Source organism: Zingiber officinale, chromosome 1B (assembly GCF_018446385.1).
Source record: "Zingiber officinale cultivar Zhangliang chromosome 1B, Zo_v1.1, whole genome shotgun sequence".
In the NCBI taxonomy this organism is placed as follows: Eukaryota; Viridiplantae; Streptophyta; class Magnoliopsida; order Zingiberales; family Zingiberaceae; genus Zingiber; species Zingiber officinale.
Window position 1 is genome coordinate 124,049,597 of NC_055986.1, and position 24,055 is coordinate 124,073,651.

General features: G+C 38.1%; 3 protein-coding genes across 5 annotated transcripts; 1 reads left to right on the forward strand and 2 right to left on the reverse strand.

Annotated features, from left to right (window-relative positions):
- Positions 1-10,483: 10,483 nt before the first annotated feature.
- On the forward strand, positions 10,484-11,955 carry LOC121976872 (zinc-finger homeodomain protein 6-like). Its single transcript, XM_042529267.1, has one exon. It carries the CDS (start codon positions 10,770-10,772, stop codon positions 11,721-11,723), a length of 954 nt encoding a protein of 317 aa, XP_042385201.1. The 5' UTR covers positions 10,484-10,769; the 3' UTR covers positions 11,724-11,955.
- A 731-nt stretch (positions 11,956-12,686) lies between these two features.
- On the reverse strand, positions 12,687-18,180 carry LOC121976880 (aspartic proteinase oryzasin-1-like). Of its 3 annotated transcripts, none has more exons than XM_042529287.1 (14): positions 18,013-18,180; positions 17,455-17,919; positions 17,307-17,367; positions 16,581-16,675; positions 16,387-16,499; positions 14,812-14,980; positions 14,668-14,707; positions 14,511-14,575; positions 14,237-14,350; positions 14,090-14,154; positions 13,828-13,987; positions 13,629-13,748; positions 13,085-13,173; positions 12,687-13,003 (listed from the first exon to the last, which is right to left on the reverse strand). In XM_042529287.1, exons 1-14 carry the CDS (start codon positions 18,163-18,165, stop codon positions 12,919-12,921), a joined length of 1,794 nt encoding a protein of 597 aa, XP_042385221.1. In that variant the 5' UTR covers positions 18,166-18,180; the 3' UTR covers positions 12,687-12,918. The 3 variants fall into 3 exon arrangements, with proteins under 3 accessions (XP_042385221.1, XP_042385213.1, XP_042385228.1); XM_042529279.1 differs by having other exon boundaries at positions 17,455-17,925; XM_042529294.1 differs by having other exon boundaries at positions 17,455-17,867; positions 18,013-18,103.
- A 683-nt stretch (positions 18,181-18,863) lies between these two features.
- LOC121976902 (urease accessory protein G-like) lies at positions 18,864-23,489 on the reverse strand. Its single transcript, XM_042529307.1, has 7 exons — positions 23,328-23,489; positions 23,051-23,248; positions 22,675-22,735; positions 21,153-21,354; positions 19,637-19,758; positions 19,424-19,528; positions 18,864-19,130 (listed from the first exon to the last, which is right to left on the reverse strand). The coding sequence occupies exons 1-7, from the start codon at positions 23,414-23,416 to the stop codon at positions 19,047-19,049; spliced, it is 861 nt and encodes a 286-aa protein (XP_042385241.1). The 5' UTR covers positions 23,417-23,489; the 3' UTR covers positions 18,864-19,046.
- Positions 23,490-24,055: the final 566 nt, after the last annotated feature.

Consider the following 24,055-nt stretch of genomic DNA (forward strand, 5'->3'; position numbering starts at 1 on the left):
AAGCCCAGCTAGGTCGACGGGTCGACGGGTCGACCGGATAGCTGGCACGAAATCCAAACGGGTCGATGGGTTGACCGGATGTTTGGCATGAAGTCCAGCTAGGTCGACGGGCTGACCGGATAGCTGGCACGAAGGACAGACAGGTCGAAGGGCTGACCGGACGTTTGGCAAGTAAGTGAAGGTAAGTTACTGGAGGAGAGTGACTGTGAGGACGTGTTCCCGGGAAGGGAACATTAGGCGTCGATCCGATTTAGATCTATTTCGGATATCTAAGTCGAGATCGTGACTAGATTCCGGTCTCGAGGAGACGGAATCTAATTAATATTTTATTTGATGATAAACTGTGCTAACACTCTATTTTGCAGGATATATATTTGCATCGGACTAACGTTTTCTTGCAGGAAAGAAACCGCTGGAAAATAAGAGTCCGGGCACCCGGAGACAAATTTCTATCCTCAACGTCGCTTCGCCACATGGAGCATCCTGGTTGGGTTAGCTACATCATATTTAGGGGCTCGAAGCGATCCGGGCGCCCCGAACCTCCTATATAAGGAGGGTAAAGGCTGAAGCTCAACACAACAACAAAACAACTCACAATCTGCTCTCTTGTGCTCTTGCGACGCTACAAAGATTCTCCGACTAGCGCTAGTTTGTTTGTTTTTTTTTATTGTCGGTTTTTCCTTGTTAAGTAATTCCTGTACTTCTTATGTAATATTCATTTCTAATTGCTAGTGGATTGTCCATCGAAAGCACCCTTGTGTGCGGGCCTTGGAGTAGGAGTCGACACAGGCTCCGAACCAAGTAAAAACGACTTTTGTTAGCGTTGCTTTACTTTTGTGTCTTTACCTTTCCGCTGTGCGCTCTACATTTTTTTTAATCGATATTCCCCCCCCCCCCCCCTCTATCGAACACTTCGATCCAACACTCTTCATGTCTTCCTTTGAGCTGTTGGAACCCCAAAGTTGTTTTGATACCCTCCGATAGCCGACCACCAACAGTCCCTACATGAGCCACCCTAGACTCTGTTTGAATACCCGTACAACACTACCTTCTCATTTTCCATGGCCTTACGATACAGTATTTCATGGTTGTTGGTACTCTTCAAGTAGCTCCACATTCTCTTTGCTTCTACCATATGCCCACAGAGTGGATTAGTCATATATCTAGATAGATAGCTTGTTGCAAACATGATATCCAGTGGACTATGTGAAAAGTATAGTAGGCTGTCGATCAGACTTTGAAACTTTGTTGCGTCAACCGAACTCATTTCTTCACTGTCATCAGTCCAGTCATAAATCATAGGAGTGGGCATTGGCTTACATTTTTTCATGCCATGAGCCCTTAGGACCTACTTGAGATATTTTCATTGATGTAAGAAAATACCATTATCTTGTCTTTAGATCTCCAGGCCTAAAAAATAATTCAACTTTCCAAGATTGCTTATCTTAAACTTCTCCTCCATAGCATCTTGAAAATTTTTTATTTGAATTTGGCAACTCCCATTGATCAGAATATCATCAACATATATAGAGACTATGAGTATTTGTTCATCTTTTTTTTTTTATGTAGAGAGTTGCCTCATTCCAACTCCTCCTGAATCCTTACGAGATCAAATAGTCATCGATCTTTGCATACCAAGTTCTCAACGCTTGTTTTAAGTCGTACAATGATTTCTTCAGCTTATACACCTTCTCCTCCTCACCTTCTTTGTAGAACCCTTCTGGTTGCTTTACATATATCTCTTCTTGGATGTCGTCGTTCAAGAAAGCGAACTTCACATCCATTTGATATATTTTCCAAGAATGGTGAGCGGTCAAAGCTAAGTTAAGTCGAATGGTATCATACCAAGCCACCGATACAAAGGTTCCGAAATAGTCTATTCCTTCTTTCTGAGCATAGCCTTTGACAACCAGCCTAGCCTTATACTTGTTCAAGTTTTCAACTAGATTGAGCTTTAGCTTGTATATCCACTTCACTATTATAACCTTCCTACTACTTAGTCTGTCCACCAGACTCCAAGTTCTGTTCTTCTCTATCATCTCAATCTCTTGTTTCATTACTTGTTCCCATTTAGGAATGTCGTATGCCTCTTCAAAGTAAGATGACTCTTCAACAGCCACATTACATCTTTCATAGATGTTTAAGAGGCTTCGGGTTCCTCTTACTAGAATGTCATCTTCGACTTCCTTCAAAATTAATTCTGGTTGGTTTACTTCCTCATCTTCATCATCATCATTATCCTGCATGGCATTCGACACTGATGTTACAGTGTGGATAATTTCTTATCCTCCTAATTCCATATGAAATTCTCATCCACCTTGACATCTCTCGCCATGATAATCTTCCGGCTTTCAATATTGTAGAGTCTATAGCCTTTGGAATATAGGCTATAACCAACAAAAATGTAAATTTCTGCTCTACTATCCGACTTGTCTCTTCTAATCTCTGGAACCCAAGCATAAATGGACATCTGAAGACATTGAGATGTCCCACTTGCGGCTTCTCACCAAACCAAGCTCCATATAGCGTCTTCCCTTCCACAGCTTTAGACTTCGTTCGATTCTACAAATAGACAACAGTGTTTACTGCTTCTGCCTATAAAAACTTTGGTAAGAACTTCTCATGCAGCATGCATCTTGCCATGCCTAGGATAGTCCTATTCTTCCATTCACTTACTCCATTTTGCTGAGGAGTGTAAGGAACGGTTAGCTGTGATAAATTCTAACTTCTCTTAGCATGTCTTCGAATTGTCATGCGGTATACTCTCCACCATTGTCACTTCTAAAAGTAATAATTTTCTCTTCGTTTGAGTCTCTACCATTTCATTAAAGTTCTTGAAATGGCTAAACACTTCTGACTTGGACTTCATAAAATAAACCCAAGTATACCTGTTAAAATCATCAACAAATAGCACAAAATATCGACTCCCACTTAATAAAGGTATATTCAAAGGACCAAAAACATCACTGTTCACCAATCGGAGCTTCTCCTTAGCTCTCCAAACTTGCCTAGAGCTAAACAGTTGTTTGTGAAATTTGCCGAGTTGATAGATTTAAAAAATTCCATCATTCTCCTTAATCTTAGGCATTCCTTTCACCGGTTCTTTTCTCGACAGATTGGATTACGACTGATAATTACAATGTTCTAGTCGTCTATGCCATAATTCACTCTCATCTAGTTTGACAACTATAGCATTTGCCAAAACTTCACCCCAATTCATAGGAAAGCTCCTATTCACCATTTTAATAACAACAATCAAGTCCTTAGCAATTCTAATTTCACATTTCTTATCAAAGAAATGAACATCATAATTATCTTCCAATAATTTCCCTATGCTAATAAGACTTTACTTAAGATTAGGAACTAAGAGTGTGTTGATAATAGTTTTTGTACCTGAAAGTGTCGATACTTCAATGTTCCCTTTGCCTTGTACACTGACCAACTTTCCATCACCCAATCTCACTCTTGAACAACTGCATGGATGAACAATATCAAACAAGGATCCGTTCGGCATCATGTGATGTGTACAACAACTATCTAGCAGCCAAGTGTCTTCTTTCCATTAGACAATTTTATGCTCTTCCAGATTAGCCATCAAGGCTATTTCCTCATCCTCCTGATCATCTCTTTTGATTTGAAGATTTTGGGGATGAGATTTGTTTCTGAAATTTCCCGCTAAGTGGCCTAGCTTATTGCAGTTCCAACATTTTCCAAGTGGTTTACTCTTGTAAAATTTCTTCGAATATCCCTTTCTATTACACTTTGATCAAAACAGATCCAATTGGAAGTTCCGTTCGGATTCCTCCTTCTTTCCTCTCCAATCTCCTTTATTTTCGTTGAAGTTACCCTTGAACTTTGATACCTATGCTTTGCCTTTAAATTTGGCCACCAACGCCATCTTGATAGCAAGCTAATTCTATTCTCCTTCCTCAATTCAATAGCTTGTAGGGAGTTCACCAGCTCGGCAATACTTATCTATGATAGGTCACATGAGTCTTCAAAAGAAGAAATTTTTTATTCAAATTTCTCTAGCAAATTCACCAACACTTTCTCAACAACTCTTCCGTCCAGCATAGACTCTCCAAGTAGTCTAATTTGATTAACTACTTTCATTAGTCCATCGATAAAATCTTTAACCGCTTCCACCTCCGTCATTCTTATCAACTCAAATTTCCGTCTCAAGTTCAAGACTTGCATTTGTCTTGTCTTGATACTTCCTTAAAACTCTTTGCTTAGCCTATCCCATGCAACTTTTGTTGTTTCATAGTTCATAATTCTTGTAAAAATTGCCGCTGATACAACTACGTGAATCATGCTGAGTGCCTTGTATTTCTTGGCATTCTCCTCGGCATAGAACCACTACTGTTTTTATGGTTAGGTTATCTCTCAACTCGGTAGGAGGTACATCAGACTCTGCTAGCTCTAGAGGTTGGCACCTTTCAAAAAGGTTTTCATCTTCACGACCCACGTGGCATAATTTTGACCATCGAAGGTTGGTGGTGCTTTGGTTGTGACGCTTGTCATGTTGGAAGTGTTTAGGTCGTACGATACTTCGGGTTTCAAGATTGTTGGGGCTCTAATACCACTTGTGAGAAGGAACGGATGTTGAGGTTAAGTGTTTAGGAGGTGTAGAGAGAAAGGAGAGAATAAAATATACTCAAGTTGCAATTACAATTTTCTAGTGAAACTCACGAATTAAACTTGTCAATTAGAAACACTCTCATTGGGTATTTATACTAAGTTATCAGAAGTTGAAAAGTTTCTCATAATTATCAACATTTAATGATGGTAGATCAAGAGACTACTAATCAAATCACAAAGGTCATTTCTTGCTTTCATAAAAGTCCTTTATTGTCTTTGAAATTGATAGTGCATTTAACCCTTTGCTAGCTTGCTCGGCATTTCTACACTGCACCTGTCTTTATGCAGTGATCTCCACTAAATTTGTTGTGCGGCAATTTGCTTTAGACTGTAGTACTTTAGATGGTGTCGTGCAAAATTTGATGTCAACTACAACACACCTTAGGTGATTCAATCAGTTCCTTAAGTAATATTGTGTCAGAAGTTTTTGGTCCTTTAGATATAGGTGGACGAATAGCTAAATGAATCTATGCATTTTTCGGGATGTGAATCATGTGATCACTTGGCAAATATATGAGTCTATATATCTTTGCAAGTCATTAGCTAATTAATCTATATCTGCAAATGTTGAAATCTATAAAGTTTAAGTTTAAGCATAAATTGAACAATAATTAAAATGCTCAGTTTCTCATGTCTTGGATCCATTGAATTTTATCTAGAAACCATAGTGTTTTATAAAAAAAATGGCATTTTAGCCTAAATGAATCACACTAGCTGATGTGTGACAAAGAGTCCAAGATTACAGGATCGAGCATGCTACTTTTGACTGTCAAAGATTTGGAGTCTCATTTTCAACATGTCTACTGCTTCCTTGCCCCTCCCTACCTTCCTTAATGCCTCCACCAACAGATGCTATGTCTCCATTGAAAAGGATTCCTTTTTGAGCTGTTTTAGCTATTTTCTATGTTAGTGTAATAATACCCTCTGCGTGCACTCATCCTAATTTTATGACTGCTCTAGCTGCTACCAAAACCTTGATCCCTGTAATGACTTTAGTGTAGCAAACAAATGGCTACATAGCATTTTCACATCTCACCTTAGTCTGCCACCAACTCCTATACATCAGGAAAAATGTCATTTCAGTGTATGGCATCACCTGCTGCTGAAGACTCCAGCAATGACAGTTGCTGATACTCTGATCAGAATTCATGTGACAAGTATCTATGACTGATGGTCCCAACGCCATTGTTGGGGCTTATCCCTTCTTTTTAGTAATTGTAGCATGTTAATATTCTAATTAAGAACAATGAAAGGCTATATATATTCTTAGAGATATTGGGGAGTAATATTATAGTCATGAAAGCAACTGTAGAGTTTGAATGGAGCCTTTGGCCTTTGCATTTTGATCCCAAAAATAATCAAAATTTTTGGTAAGGAAGCATTAACACATGATTCCTAGGAAAAGATTGACTTATCCTAAATTGGGAAATCAGTTCATTTGATTAACTGGTACTTTCAGTTCTGTTGATAAACTGAATCTCCAATTGAATTATCAACTGTGCTTGATTTTTTTAGGGATTGTTGATCAACTGAAATATGTCAAAGCTGAAATTATACATAATTTCAAGATTCCTACTCAAGCAATCACTTAGACTGATTTGTTGTAGAGATGGCGACTTGTGCTAACCCACTTGTGGGAGCTGATGGACTTGGACAATGAACTACGTACGGTACGTCAGCTGAGAGCTTCATTTTTGATGACTACTGTAACAAAGTCTACGCGTGGTGGATGGTAATACAGGAAGATATGAAAAAGTTGGCTTTGCCATGCCTAGAATTTAGTTGATAATGAATGATGGCGTAATAGTTATGCATGTTTAGAAGAAGATTTGATGGTACAAGGCTTTTAATTTTGGGCCATAAATCTTTCAGATAAGCACTACATTGTTTGTGGACAGTTGCTAGCTCTTGACTTAAACAAGTAAAGTGACATATGTTTTGAAGGATCAATACCATTATACATAGTCTTCTTCCAAGTAAGTGGATCGTGGCCTACTGCCTGGCCTCTCTTTTAACCAACTAAGATACGCTGATCACACTATTTTTAGCTTTTTTGAAGATTTGACTACATTGGATTCCATGCACACTAACTCCCATATGGTTTCCAGCTAGCATATACGACAGACATCCATGACCCTGTCTGTCTGTATAAACTGTCACGCTTCTCTCTTCTTTATAGGCTTCCTTGCAGCATCTTTCTGAAACTGCATATATATAGAGATTTTGATCGATAGCTTATTCTGTTTAGATGTTGTTCATCGTCTCAACAATCAAATTCATAGATTTGAGATTCCAAGGCCTTGACTCATGCATTTCGTGTGGAATATATTTCATATTATGTTTGAGATAATCTTAATTGCTCGAGGATAAAAAAATGAATATATGTATACATTATTGATTTGGGAGCAAGAAGGGTTCATAAAGCAATCTGTCATCAATTATAAGGCTCCAACAGCATATTACAAGGCACGAACTCATTATTCCTGTCACGACCACATGCATTAAATTCAGAACTGAGCTTGAATTAATGCTGAAGACTTGCTCCAAAGCTTTGAGTAAAGAGCATCCAGTACAACCACCTGCCCACAGTTGCTCCTCTTCTCTCGATCGTTATCTCTCACACGCAAGTTGATGCCAGCAGCGCGTGATGTGTGCCACGATCGCTGGGCGTGTGTGGATGCCGATCGGATGAATAAGAAGCTAAAGTGCAAAACTCGAAGAGTAAACATGACGCAGCAGAAACCAGACACACCACGCAGAGAGGGGGGGTGAGAGTTGACCTGAGGGTTAATTCATGCATGTAATGGTGTGGGCCCCGAGTCCTTTTCCGGTGCTGGAATTCTGACACACCAACAAGGTGTGTGACTGAAGGCCCCACTCGCCTTTCCGCCCATCCCCCTTCCTTCTCTCTCACCCCGTTGCAAAACCCTAGGGATTAGAAGTCTATAACGCTAATGATAAGGACAGAGAAAGCTCATGAGTGGAATTAATTAGCCTGCACTGAACTAGGGTCAGTGCGAATGCCTCTCCATCGCCAATCCGGAGATTTTTAAGGAGGTGTTTGATTTAGAAGAATAAGAATGAGAATCAGAATAGTAATATTTGACACATCACTGATTATTATTGTTGATATTTAGATTATAAGAATGAAAATACAAATAAGGAAATGAATCCTTATAATTGGGTAATGACTCATTCTCATATCTCCCTTCTTCAATAAGTCATTACTCTATTTTTAATAATCAAAATATTCTCTTATTCTAAAAATACCTTTAACCCAAAACTAAAATTTTTCTCCTTAATATCAAATATCAAAATATATTTATGTAATTTTTCTTGCATATCACTTTCTCTCTCATTGTTCTCTCTCATCGTATTTTTCTCTCCTCATTTTATCACTCACTTTATTTCTCCTTAATCTCTCTCATCACACTTTTCTTTTCTCTTTTTTTTTCTCATTACATTTTCTCTTATCACACTTTTTCTCTTCTTAATATTTTCAATCACACTCTTTTTTTTTTGTCTCATTACAATTTCTCTATCATCATACTTCTTCTCTTATCATATTTTCTCTCTCCTCAATTTCTCATATCACACTCTCTTTTTTCTTGCCCCCACGGGCTGGATCAGCTGGTTAGATGCCTGCAGCTTGCCACTGAAGTCGTGGGGTCGAAGGTCGCCAGTTGCACTCGGGGATAAAACCCTGGTCTGCTGCGCCAAAAATTCCTTCGACCCCCAGTCACCTATCCTGCCCAGCATTAACCGTGATTTATTCCCTCTGGAATCTCGTGGGGCCGGGGCCAGGGGGCCGCTAGGGTGGCGGTTCCACCTTTTGCCACACTCTCTTTTTTCTTTTTTTCTCATCACACTTTCTCTTTCATCATGCTTTTTATCTCATCACACTTTCTCTCTCCTCAATTTCTCTCATCACAATCTCTCCTTTTTTTTCTCAACACACTTTTCTCTCTCATCATACTTTCTCTCTCATCACATTTACTTTCCTATTTTTTCTTATCACACTTTCTATCTTATCATACTTTCTCTCTTCTCAATCTCTCCCATCGCATTCTATATCCTCATTTTTTTCTCATTACACTTCTCTCTCTTCATCCTCTCTCATCATATTTTTTCTTTCATCTTCTATCATCATACTCTCTCCCATCACACTTTCTTTCTTGATTTTCTCTCATCACACTTTCTCTCTATTCATTCTTTCCCATCATACTTTATTTCTCATGATTCTCTCTTATCATATTTTTCTCTCACATTCGACTTTCTCTCACATCTATTTTTTTTCTCTTGTTTTCTTTTAAGGGTAAAAAAGAAAATTTTGATTTATTCCGATAGAAAATATTCAACTAATCAAATATTGATTTTAAGAATGATATTCATGCTCATACTCATTCTCATTCCACAGTACTATGATTCTTATTTCGATTCTTATTCTTAGGAAAGAATAAAACACCCTCTTAATTTAATGTGCAAAAGTTATATAACCCCTTAGGCAGATTAATTCTGAGATAATCGTCTCTATTCTATCAAAATTTGAATAAATTCGAAAGTATTTATAGTGAATAATCAGTTTAGTATTGGTCATCAAAATTAAGATTTAATCTTTAACCGTGTGAAAAATTTAAGAAGACGTTCTATCTCTATACTATTGATCTAGGTCAATATAAAGATTTTTTCAAATCATATCAGAATGTCTTAGATTTTATTTTTATTAAAGAGCGCTTCATCTCACTATTAAACTATGAATACTTATTTTACTGTCAAATTTTGAGTCGGTTGTTCTTGTATGTGTGATAGTAGCTACTAATTAGTTGTTACAATGCTAATGTTGGATGAGCAAATCGAATCCGTATTATAATAATTATGTTTTCATAAACACTACAACTTAAAGTACTTCTCTGTCCATTTCCTAAATGTAGGGATGTGAATTTAATCATGTTCGTCTATCATCTACACATACTTAATATTTTACTCTATTCATTTTTAAAATTTTATATTTATGAATAATATTTCTCTAAATTTAAAGAATATATTCAATTTCTTAAATAGAGAAGAGAGAAAAAATAAAAAAAAAATTGATATATGATATGCTGAAAAGTATTTATATCAATTACTTTATTCAAATATTTTACTTCAAATTATAGATAGGGTAGCTAATATAAAATTTTTTCAATTATCTTATTCATTTTCTAAATTTTGTATTTATGAGTAGTAGAAAAAAATAGAAAGGTTGATGTATAATATGATGAAAAATAAATATCTAAATTTAATAAAATAATTTTTTACCTTAAATTATATATTTTAATTAAAAAAAATAGATGTGAACGTTCTAAATGTAATAAAATAATTTTCTATTTTAAATTATTCACTCGGAAAAGAAAAACTGATATGGATACTTGTAATTTATAGTTTAGTGAAGAAAAAGAAAGCGGAGTGATTTTCTCAAACAACAAAGAGTTTCAAATAATTAATGACATTCCGGTGATAGGTCAAGAGTCATCTTACTTTGAATTTATTTGGTAGTCGAAATACGAAGAACCGACTATTCAGAATTAATCTATGTAAATGAGATAACTGATAAATAATAAAATAACGGGGGCTTGGGCTTTATTTGCCTGCACTAATAGCCCTGCACAGACTCCTGCAGCCATCACCAGCATCTAGCAGAAGATAAGCTTCAATCCTTCACCTTCACAATTCACCTTCACCTTACAGCTAATGTAGATCACTGTCACCCCCTGGATTGGTGCACTCACACCGCAACCCTACAAAAGACATGCCTGCCTCTCTCAGATAGGAATTATTAGGGATAGGGCACGATGTGCAGGACTGGCTCTCAGCTACAGTGGCATAGCTAGCTTTTTGTTGTATAGTCCATGACCATGCTCTTGGGTTTTCTCCCTCATCACCCCTCTGATGGCTGTTAGGGAACCGGCAAAACCCTCGCTTCCTCTTTAATTAGGGCTTCAGCGACTTCTCAACCAATGTTTTGATTATTTACCTCTGTGTCTTCCTCTTCCTTCTCAAGACTGCTGCAGCAGCAGTAGTAGTAGTAATGCATGCAGCAGAGAGCAGGCTGGGCGTCTCTATAAATTGCTTCTTGTGAGGGGGAATCGATGGAGTTCAGAAATCAAGATGGTGACGTGCAGTTGCCTTCCTCCTCTTCTCCTCCTCCTTTTACTTTGATCTATAGCCCTCCTCCCATCAGAGGATCTGCTTTCTCGAAGCCTGTACTCCATGCTTCTTCCTCTCTCTCGTCCCCAAAAGGTGACGGTGGTGGTGGTGCAAGAAATGGCGCTGCTAATTTTGGGAGCTCTGCAAGAGTGGGTAACCAGGATCCGGCCCCCATTTCCACTCTGTTTCCCAGCTCCAAGTCCTACTCCGGCGAAGGCGGCAAGGCCGCAGACGAGGCGGCCGTGAGGTACAAGGAGTGCCTGCGTAACCACGCGGCGGCGGCCGGAGGCCATATCCTCGACGGGTGCGGCGAGTTCATGCCCAATGGCATCGACGCGCTCAAGTGCGCCGCCTGCGGCTGCCACCGGAGCTTCCACAGGAGGGACTCCGACGCGGACGCGGACGACGTCGGCAGTCATCATCGCGGCGGCGCGCACCTGCCCCCGTCTCTCTTGCTACCCCCGCCGCTGCCACCGCATTATCACCACCACAGGACGGCGGCGTACGGCGGAGGGGGGTTCGCGAGCCCGCCTCTGCTGCCGTCGCGGGTGGTGCCGGTCTCTTCCTCGGGGGTGATGGCGAGCGGAGGCACGACGACGGAGTCGTCGAGCGAGGAGAGGGTGGTGGGGGGAGCACCGACGAGGAAGCGGTTCCGGACCAAGTTCACGGCGGAGCAGAAGGAGAAGATGGTGGCGTTCGCGGAGCGCATCGGGTGGCGGCTCCAGCGCCACGAGGAGGCGCTGGTGGAGCAATTCTGCGCCGAGACCGGCATCAAGCGTCACGTGTTAAAAGTCTGGATGCACAACAACAAGCACTCCATCAAAAAGCAGCAGCAGCAGCAAGAGCAGCAGCTTCCACCACAAGAACAGCTCCAACTCACGGCACAAGAGCAGTAGCCCAACAACCTCAATCTTGATTTAAGAAGAAGAAGAAGAAGAAGAAGAAGAAATGGTGTTCAAATATTACAATATTTTCTGCAGCTTATGCTACTAGTAGAAATTAGATCGATTGAAACGCTACTAGAGATGGTTAGTTTAGTATTCCAATTTCTTTAAATATTTGCTGGATTCTGTGGTGAGAGGAGTTCAGATTACCACCTCCATGGATATTATATATTAATTTTTACTACTGTTCTTCGCCCCCTGAAGCAATTTCCAGTCCGATAATGCATGTTCCTAGCTATTTAGCTTGAGCATTAGAGAAAATATTGGGATCTCTCTCTCTCTCTCTCTCTCTCTCTCTCTCTCTCTCTCTTTATGAGTTGTACTGACGAGCGATAAATAATGGAAGTTTCACTTTAGGAAGACATGGCATTTCTGCTCGTCTAGTTTTCAGATTCCGATGGCATTGGGATTATGGACTTAGAAAAAGCAAAGCATGTTTTGTCAATTCAAGGGCTTCTTTTTCCCTTTTACGGATGTAGGGGGAATATTTCTTGGGGTTGATGCTATATTTGGAGGTGGTGGTGGATCAGCAGAGTCGCCGGCGACCATCTGGCCGGACTCAGCTCGGTTTGTGTCCTACCTGCTGTAGGACTGGATGAAAGGAGCCAACGGATTGAGGTTGAAAATGAAGAGCAATTATCTTAACTCTTTAATTAATTTAGGATATTTTAGTAAACTTAAATCTATAATTATGAAATTGATTTTTTAATTTTTTTTTTTAAAAAAATTCTCTCAACTGTTGTAATTTCCATTTTCTCAACTTACACTCTAATTTTCTTATTAATTTTTTTTATTGTTTAGTTATTTATGTTATAATATACTCACTATTTAATGCACATAATTCAGGATATTGTTATTTCTTCACATTAAGATAATATTGTTAACGTATGAAAAATATTTTTATGGAATACATGATTATTAATATTTTTTATATTTATGTTATAACATTGATCCAGAGAATCATAATTCCTCTTGATCTGAACTTGTTGCTTGAATTTAATGTGAAAACAGTGAGAATGTGCTATTCAAACATTAGTGAAACCATAGGACCAAAGAACATTTAAACACAACAAACAACAGGACATAAAGCTGTATTGGGTCGACAAAGCCTTTGCTTAAGGATATCGTAGCGACGTCGAGAACTTGTTTATGCGGCGGGTGCAAAGCCAACCCTCAAATTGCCGTAATCGAAGACAGTATGATATACTCCCATGAAGACGTCTCCCAAAATCCTGCACCAGTTTCACAGTTCAGTTAGTGGGACATGGTGCAAACAAGTGAGGTTCAAAGGCAGATAAGAGGTGGGTGGGCACCAGAGAGGGCCTCTTGGTGGTGGAACATCCAAGGCTGTGAACCCACTGATGCACTGTGCTTGACCACCCTCGCCAACCTTGAGAATGTACTGCATGTGCATCACAAAATGATGAGGTCTAAGAACACAGTAGAAGATATAACACAAAAATGCATCCATAGGGAGATTTACTACGGTGAAGTGTTGTTACTTCGACTTCTCTATTAAATGAATCAGTAGAGGGATTTAGGCTCTACTTATTTGTAGCAAAAGTTGATTAGGGCAGTAAACGAGCCGAGCTCGAGCCAGCCGGCATCCCGTGGGGACATTAGACTCTACTTATTTAATTTGTTAAAAGAAAAGGTTGTTTCATGGGATAAATTTGAGCGTCTGAAATGATATATAGTTTGAATGCACTATGAATCTTATAGAGACAGTTAAGTAAATCAGAATTATAAGGCCATTCATCTAACACATGATTAGGATTGAAGCAGCAAAAGAGAATCAAGAATTTGGCTGAGATTCATATATGAAGTTTGTGTGGAATTAAGTGAGAATGGCCATACCTGCTCCGGTTTGAGATTAAATTTCTTAGCACCGATAGTGAAAGAGATGACAGGCATGGAATCTAAAGCAGCGCAATCCACTGATGATTCTCCCATGGGGCTAGGCAAGCGCTCACAGAGCTGAATGTAGTTTAAATTAACCGTAAATAATGCAAACAGCTGCAAAAGTGAAACTCACATGGATGAAAGAGAACCTAACCTCATCGACATAATTCAACACTCTTTCTTCTGTCTGGTTACGAAGTAGCTGATTCTGCATCCATACGACTGCCATCTCGCAAGAATTGCACATAGCTTCACTGTGGAGATGGGCTGAAGCTTCTGTATTCTCGTCGGCTACAACATTCTCAATGCCAGTACTGCATAAGGAATATACATAAGATACAAGATTTTATGTGAATAACAACAATGGTGAAGTGAAGGATATTATGTTACAAAATTGCAAAGAAATATCCACTGACCTAACTCCATGCGCTCCATTAAATGCACACAGACCAACCTGAGAGCAAACTTTGATAGGTTTTGTCTGCCAAATAGATAACTATTAGTGCGCTTTCTGCGACGCAACATACCAGAGGCAATACCTCTGTCTAATAATCCAATCAGACCTGTAACATCAAGAGTCTGATAATCTGTTTCCCGTATTGTGCAACTACTGCTTTGCACTCTTGAGAAACAATACCAGAAGCTCCAATTTGTTGATTAATCTCTGCAACAGCGGTCTGCAGAAAAATGGCATTATGATATAGAACTGTTTTCTTGCCGGATGGGTCAGCAATCAAGCAATATGAACGCAATAAACATAAATTAATGGTTGATAGTCAATGAAAAGAATTGTCTCCGTTATCAAAACTTAAGCATTTGAATTTAGGGTAATCATACTGTGGGACCAGCAATCAAAGAAGTTCCAGAATCTGCAATTGCGGCACAACCACCAGCACAATAGCCTGACGAACACAAAGGCACCTCATGATAAATAAGCAGTAAATATATGACGATACTGAGTGGCAATAAAAAAAGCTCAGTTAATTGGTTGTACCAGTAGATTTGCCATCAATAAGTAAGTCACCCATGTTAAACTGCAAGATATTGTGATAGATCATATATAGAAAATTGCAATGTCAGATAGCATATGCATGATCCATACAAGCTAACTGAACAGAAAAGAGTCCGAAATATGCACCTGCCAATAACCTTTCTGAGTAACAGGGACATATACATGTTCACCCTTATAATGATTTGGATCAATTCCTCCAAAAACAATTTCACCTCCTTCACCATCATCAGCATTTCGGTTAAACCAGAATGAGAAGACAGGTTCTCTGATAAGTTTCTGCTCAACCATATTATACCTGCCAATAGAATGAATAATTAAACAATTAGACATAGACTTGCATTAATAGCAAACAGTGATCAAATACAGCATTTGCATAATAAAATTAGCACAAACTTACAGATAACAATCCAGGTACCCACAAACTTAGAACAAGAAAGCAGTTCTAATATCAACAGCACAAAAGAATCACCCAATTGAGACACCATTTTCATAGTTACACTACCGCAAAAGAGGACAATGTTCCATGCTACATCTAAGCAACAGAGAATAAACAATAAGCTTGCTTTATGTTTCGAGGTCATCATCAAGACCTAGAGCACTAAGAGTATATCTTCCTTGGAGAATAATAGAAGATAGTTGTGGCCTTGAAGATTGAAATAGGGAGAATGAATTGTGCTTCAAAAAAAATATTAACTACAAAATCTTAACTAGAAGATGATTTTCTAATTGAGCTACAAATTTTAATACAGTTTTATTCACAAAGGAGATTGATCAATATCGGTAGTACAGAGATAGAATTATTAGCATAAGCAACACAACGTCAGTTCTTAAATCTTAAGTTCCTAGAACTTCATAAACATTAATGATATTTTTGATGGTTTCAGACTAGTACCAGCCTGAGATTTTCACTGGATTCTCTTGAGTATTAGATTTTCTTGGTTGACTACCTTAAAATACCTTAAGTTCCTATTTTTGTCAGTTTATGATCATCATCTATTTTTGTCATCATTAAAAATCACCTACTTTTAGACCGAGAAAATAGAGGTCCCAAGAGTAAAACAAAGCCCATACAGTACAAAAAAAAATTGTGTCCTCTTCAATTTTATTCTACTAAGTCTATTTCGAGTCTAAATGGTATTCAATGTGAAATTTCCTGCAGTCTTATTTATGAAACATCCAAAGGCCTGATTAGAGAGATCGTGATATAATATCACAAGGTTGGCTTTTCTTTTCAATTATAAGTGAGAATACAGATCCAAGAGTCATGATTGACTTCTACTACAAGTACCATGTTATCTTCCTCTTCTTTCTAATCCATCCTAGGAACTTCTCTTTTCAAAAGAAGAAAAGAAGAAATTTCTAAAAAAATATATTTTCTAGAGTTGCAAGTAACAAAAGTAGTGTTAATTTTGCTGTTCAAAGATTCTAGAAACACATGCAGGAATTATTTAAAAAAATCTTAATTCAAGATAATTCAATTTTTCAACGACCTTGCATCTTTCAGACTTTCACCACATTTACTATTTAGCTTTTCTGAAATTATTAGAACAAGTCCGGACATTACTGATGCTTTCAATGACAAAAATCTTTTTGAATCTCCTAACTAGTTTGTTTATAAACGAACAATATCAACTTGATGTCAAGCAATGATCATTAAATATCATGCAACAGGGAGAAGGAATTGAGTTATAGTCAGAATACCACACAGGCACAGCTTCCCCAACAGATATTTCCTTAAATCCAAGTCCTAATATGCCATCAAATTTTGCAACCAAGAATGTGAGACCTGGCTCCCTTGTGGCTTCAATAAATTCCTGGATGAATTATATCAGACCCCACAATCTAAGAAAAATAACCACAAAACAAACATGTAAAAAAGTACGAAGTTTGTGAACCTGATCTTTAACAATTAGGTCACCGATGGTAACATGATCTTCACTAAAGAAACCTGATATTGCTCCTGTTCCATACTGGATGTCAGCAGGTTTACCTATTCAAAAGAGGCAATATAAATTATGATATCGTCAGGATGTGCTGAGTATCCAATTGCAACAATCAGCCAATTCATGCAGGTACTTTTACAAGAGTGTCTGTTTGCAAATAATAAAAAAAAAATCAAAAAGCTTTAAGAAGAAGAGGAAGCAGATAGGGTTTATGAAGTAAGCCATACAGAGCAAATTAATTTATTTTCTTAAACAAAACATGACGAAGAGCATTATTATTTTATTATTGAACAATGTAGGTGAGACGACTGAGTTCCTAAACTATGACAAAAGAAATAACACTTATCAATTAAAACAAGGATACGGGACCAAGAGGTACTTGATCTGTTGCATTGTGTTCCCAGACACCAGGATCAAGAGTTACTAAAAGAATCCTCATTTAGTATGAATAATCAGATTCCAACTCGTGTTTAATCTATGAAAAAGTCAAATTACACTTGTTTCCTCCCACGTATGAACTACATATATGTCATCTTCATTTTCATTGCATCGTAATTGTACATCCACAGACTAAAATAAAGAAGAAAACATGCAGTGAAAGTGATGAAAAAAAATGCCATAACCAACTAAGAGAGAACAATGGTTCAAGAAACAAAAATGTTTATGCTTACAACATACCATTCCTCTGATAAGTGTTCGATACTTCTGATTTGTACTTTGGATGAAAATAGCAAGCGAGCTGGATTATGATGACACAATGGTTATTTCAAGAGCCGCAAGAAAAACGAAAACAAAAAAAAACTCGCCAAAGTTGGACAACTCTCACCGAAAAGTAGCACTTGGAAGATGGAACCCACAGATTCGAGCTTCCAGTATCGAAGATCACAGTGAACTTCTGCGGAGGAGTACCAATGCCAATCTCCCCGAAGTATTGCGCATTCATATAATTCTTGAGAGAAATGATATCCTCATCCCCGTTACTCTCAACATCGCCCCTCAATCCAAACCTCCTCGACATCAAATCCCTTATTTCCTTCTCCGAGAAACGCGTCGCAAGCCTGCTGTTTTCATCTAACGGTTTCTTCCGCAAACCAATCCGAACCAAGCCATCGGAGGCGGACGAGCCCGGAAAAGCCACATGCAGCACAAGAATCGAGAGCAGCAGAGGAATCGCAATGCCACCACTCACCGTCACCATTATGGCTGACGGATCGAAACAACAATCCAAATGGTTCTCCCCTAGAATGTACCGACGAACCTTAGATTTGCAAGCGGAATCAAAACCAGAACACTGTCCCTAGAAAATTTTCCTCAACAAACATAATGAAGAAATTTAAAAAAAAAAAATATGCAAATTGAGAATCGAACCAATAACAAAACCCACCGAAGAAAGAAGGATCGAAGTGGATGATAGAAGATCGCCGAGAGAAAAGCTTAGTGATCTCTCAACGGCCCAACCAAGCTCTTCGAAGACCAATGGTTCTTCACGTCCAGATATATATAGCGAGAGCCGTCCATTGAGGCGATGACAGACCATCCGTTCCGTAAGGTGCTTCCCATAACGGGTTCACGATCGTATACAATTATCTCGTAGCTGCATTCCATGCTGACCGTCCGTATTTTAATTCAGCCACCGAACACCATCGATGAAAGCATTGAAATATAAACAATTGAAATCACAATCGGATAGGATCCGCTCCCTTTTCGCGCGGCCATCGAGGAGGTCGTGGTTGCTTTAAGCATCAACTTTTTTTCCCCGCATAAAACTGCGATCGCAAGCTAGCAACAGGTTGCCACGTAATAATCGTTTCAAATCTAACGGGTAAGACTCGCTTGTGTTTCATTAACGGATCTATGGTGGGGGCCCACTGTCTGTCAGAGGTGGTGCCCCACCAGGGTAGGTTAACTACGGGTCTGTCGAATCCGGTTGCGTGCAAGCTAGAGAAGAGTCGCGAGGTAACTGAAAAATGTTGCTCAAAAAAAAAAACGTTAATGAAATGAAAGAAAATTTTACTTTAATGCGATGAAATGAAAATTTATAAAATAGGCAGCGCTTGCTTTCACGCGAGAAGGGCAAGGCAGTGCCGCGCTGAACCGGAAACCGTGCAAGCATGAAAGCGTGTCCGTAGAAAGGCGTTACGAACAAGTTTTATATACTTGTTTATCTGAAGCGTGAGGATTGTGAATACAGTGTTATGTTAATTGCGTGCAGATACGTTAATTGTATAATGTCGATGATAAAACTATTGGATTTTTATGAACTCCAATCAAGTTCTCAGAGCATATAATAGGAGGATGGAAATTAAAACAATAAGGATCCAAAGGTCGTCTGGTTCAAAGCAACTCATTACATCGACAACATTTATTTAGCAATGTATCCAGAGCTGCAAACGCTAAGTTCAACATCATATAACAGAATCAGCGATGCGGATTACCAGTAGCTGCTTCCCATGCTTGCAGTATATGGTCCACAATTTCTTTGACGCCAATTCCATGCTTCACCTGTGTCGTAATAACGATAACATTTCATCAACTTTCTAAATATCAATGCAGCATTGCAACAGAAGAGGCATCAATCAAACTAATAACTTGTAAAATGACATATTAGGTTTTCCCTAAACCCTATTAAATTCCAATCTCATTGATCCTATCAATCTAATATGACGGATATTTAGATATTTTGACCATCCAAATATTGATGGTGTTGATAAGCATGGCCCTAGCAATGCCAAAGGGAACAATCACAGGTAAATGATAAATCTAATTAATAGGTCTGCTTTATCAGTTCAACAGACCTGAGCAAAAACCAAAGGCCCTCCATCTCGCATTCGTAATGCATCCCTTTCCATAATTCCCAAGTCAGCTCCAACTGCTTGTGCTATGTCTGTCTTGTTAATTACCTAATATAAGTATTGTAGAGCGTCAGACAGTTAAGGTTGAGAATTAGGCAATAAAGCAAAGAAAGGAGAGTGCAACATTAAACAACAAAGAGCATTATTTGAGCATACCAAAAGATCTGCTTGAGTGATTCCTGGACCACCTTTTCTAGGTATTTTATCACCGCCAGAAACATCGATGATGTAAATTATATAGTCCGCTAATTCTCTGCTAAAATTAGCAGCCAAGTTATCTGCATCAATTAGCAAGATCACTTTCCAGCTCATTTAAACCAAGCATCAAATACAGCATACACCTTTATGTCAAATAAGTTTAATCACATCGAATGGATTTCTTCTGAACAAAATATTCAAAAAAAAAAAAAAAAAAACAAGCCAGAGTAAGAAAGCATTTAGAAATTTGTAGGCAAGATGTCGTTTTTTGGGAATGAAGTGAGATCATTGGCTGTTTACTATTACCAACAGTTCAACCCCTTAGAGGAAAGAAGAATTTCTAATCTATTTATCAAATGTCAAGTTCATCTCATTGTTCCGTACATAAAAAATACAAAAACGAAAAAATAGGGAAATGGAGGGGAGTATCAGAAGTTCTATGGCCGAGTGCCAGATGACTGAACAACACAAAAAGCAGCATAAAAGGTAAATAAAGTTGTCACGTTCATTATGAGGGATGAAAACTAAATCCTGATTTCTCTTTAAACATTTACATGTATGCAAATAACATAGTTCCTTTTCATCTCTACAGATCGCAGTTCTTCACCGATCACAGCTTGTATGCAGTATTGTTATATACTCAACCAACTATTTTATTTGTTGTAACTTGTACATTCTTCTCATACAGACCACAATAGAGCATTTGTGGCTACATCTTGTTCAAAACTTCAACTACCCAACTAAAATATACTAAATTGATTTGAGCAAACATGTCATCTTAAGAGACCAACAACACGAGCAAGTTCAATAATTTGAGATAAGGGATAAGATTGCTTGCTATAGAAGATGAGCTAAAAAAAGAAATGACTATTTGATGGTGGTAGAGAAAAGATCAAACTTGGATTGAATGTCAATTGAAATTTGAGAGGCAACGTTCTCTCTTAAGAGAGGAGGTCCAAATTCTCATGCATGTCCGTAGAAGCAAAATCGATGAACATGATTTAAATGGATAGTATGTAGAATAGCAATGGCTATACCTATGAGAAATTGAATACTTATAATAATCAGAAAGCAATTAGTTACATAAGTGTTTTTATGTAAAATACCAATAACTGCCACATTCCACAAATCCTACAAGCTTTTTGCAAACTAAATATATTATTTTTTGGTTGATAGAAAATTATATCTTATCCACAATTTTTATCAGTAAGGTATTAGGCAGAAGCTATGGAAATTAAATTATTAACAACCACACAGTGTTTCTACTAAAAAGATTAGTTTTAGCTTTTAAATATCATCTTAAGAGCATGTATATTAATGTTGTAATATTTGATCATGTTTAGTGGGTGGTTCTAGCATACCATTCAATTTAGCTGACAGTGAAGTCTTTCTAGTTGCTATAAAAATGTTGCATAAAATACGACCTTACTTTTTAATAGAGTTTCAAGATAAAGAGTTGAGTTGAGGAAAATACCTCCTCCAGATTCACACAGAAGTATGTCTGCCTTGTACAAATTAGATAGCTCTTCCAAAGGGCCTAGATTAATACTTATATCTTCACGTATAGCAGCATGTGGGCACCCTCCAGTTTCAACAGCCCGAATCCTTTCCTCAGGAAGTGCTCCATTCTTCACTAAAAATTCTCCATCCTCCTTGGTGAATATATCATTTGTTACCTAACCGTGCCATCAATAGGGCAAATAAATAAAGGCAAACTGGATAGGCTAATGAAAGTCTATGCCATCATACCAGGTCAAGAATTATGAAGTGCAGGCAAAATAAGCAAAACAAACAGCCTTTAAAATTAACTAGTTTTATGTTGTATGTGCAATATGCCAGCTACCAATAAGCAGGTAATTGCAAAGAGAAAAAAAACACTCAGCCTACTAACTAGTGACATTGTGACATCAACCCTTTGAAACAACCCACTGAATTTTCAAACTAAAGAGAGGTTGGTGCTACAGTTAAGGAAAAGAATAGAACAAAAACTAATAGAAGGAATAAAATGAAAGGAGAAAATAAAATGAGACGAGGAAGAAAAGAGAAGAGGGAAGAAGTTAGGGAATTTAGATTTTGGATGAGGAATTAAGAGTAGCAAAAGTATAAATTATCCTTTTGATTCTAAAGAGAAGGGGAAAGGGAGTCTTAGCATAATGGTAAAGTTGTTGTCGTGTGACCTGGAAGTCACGAGTTCGAGTCACGGAAACAACCTCCTACAAAGCAGAATAAGGCTACATACAATAGACCCTTCTCCGGAACACTGCATTGATGGGAGCTTTGTGCATCGGCCTACCATTTATTCTAGAGAAAAAGGTGAATTCATCTTTCCTCAATAGAGTGAAGTTTTTCCTATCCTTGGAATAACAAGGTTACTAAGGTTTTACTTATTATATTGCATTTTAATTAAACCTTAATTTTGTTATAGAGTTTTAGAGAGGAGCATTAGGAGATTTCCATCAGCAAACTTTCTTCTATTACATAAGAGTTGATATAACACAACATCATGTTATACATGAATCTCTGTCTCCTACAGTCCCATGTCAATAAGAAATGATATATTCAGTCTCTTACCAAATTGAAAGCTAAAACTAAAAATGATCAAATAATGAAGTAAAAAAAAAAGTTCCCAAAGAAACTTTTTCTTCATAACAAATATATCAATAACAAGTATATCAAGGCCTAGTTATATCAGTTTTAATAGGCTCCTGCGAACCCTAACTAACTTGTCGTGTTATCACAGATCAGAAGTATCTCAACAAAGGATGGTCTCATTTATCCAACTAAACTTTCCTGATTCAAGGATAGAAATAAAGACCAGCTCAAGAAATTCAAGATAATCAAAGAAACAGAACAAATTAGTTGTCCTATGTAGTTCCATGTTATCTCCAAGGATAGTAACAAAAAGCAAATTTAAAATTTTTAACATTCATTCATAAAATGAAATCAAGACAGAAATAGCATGTTCTAAAAGCATTTATTTCTAGGATAATACATACAGCAGCAAGACTGTATTTATCCCGCAAGAACTGGCAAAGTGCAAGCATCAATGCTGTTTTTCTGCATAAGGCAAAAGAAATTTGGTCACTGGATAAAAAATTTAATAAGCATTTGCTATAAACTAGAGATTTTCTGTTCAAGGTTAGAACCATAATTTGTAAAAAAAATTAAAATAAACAGAGAATAATTTAGAAATAGATTAACTTTTCTTTCGTTGTTTGCTCTACAAGACACATGAAACAAGAGCATTCCTCTTCAGATAAATGGAGCGAAAGCAGCTACCAACCTTGCAACAGTTTTCCTAAAATTATTTACTTAGTGTGACAAAACCATATATTTGCCTTGTTTGAGCAAGAAGGGAGGGGGGAATAGTACCCAGTGCCAACGGGACCTCCGATGCCGATAGTGAAAGCTCGCTCCTTAAAGTCCCTATCTACAATGGGTGGCGCGCGCTTGCTGAAGAACCCTGGGGAGTAGATGGGTTCGTGCGAGTGGGGCGCCAGGCCGTCGTGGGAATGGTACACCCTTCCGTCCTGACCGACGAACGACGACGAGGCGGCGACGGTCCCAGCCCTGCAGTAAACCACATCGATGAATGAGGGGAAGAAACACCACAAAAAGAGAATCGAGAGCTAAAGATGAGACGGCTTACTCATGGTAATGATGGTGATGATGGTCGTCGCCTTCGTCGTGGTGGTGGTGGTGGTGGTCGTGGTGATGGTGGTGGTCGTGGGAAGCCATGGCGGCGGCAGAGGAAGTTTACGGCTAGGTAATGTGAGTTGAAGACGATAAGTGAGGAGATGACGCGCTGACCCTGCATACTCTTTATGGGAAAACTACACCGTTTTTTTTACTGCAAATGAGCCAACTATTAACAAAAATATATAATTTATAATATTTTATTTTTTATATATTTAAATAATAATAATTTTCGAAAAAATAATCGGCAATTTACAAAGGCACTAGGGCAAGCCTGAAGAGGACAGATCCTCTAGTCCATAATTTACGGATCAGGGGATGGTCCATTATTATAGACCCTTGATTTAGCTGGACCTTACCAATTTAAAGGTGGACTCCATCTAAATTAATGATCTTTGTATAGTGAATTATCTCTTGGTCCGTAAATTACGGATCAGAAGATCCGATCCCTTGCCTAAAAGGCGCCTGAGATTTGAGAATGTCTAGACGATGCATCTCTTTTCCGTTTTATCTTGATTTTTTCTTCTCCAATCAGCTCTGGGTTAGTTTTTAAAATTCAGCACCATGGCTGATCCCGAGCAAGTTGTCCATTGACGCAGGTTATTTGGCCAAATTGTTACTCTTAGTAGGATGTCGATTATAGTTCTAGGCCTCTAAAAATAGATGAACCATTAATTTGGC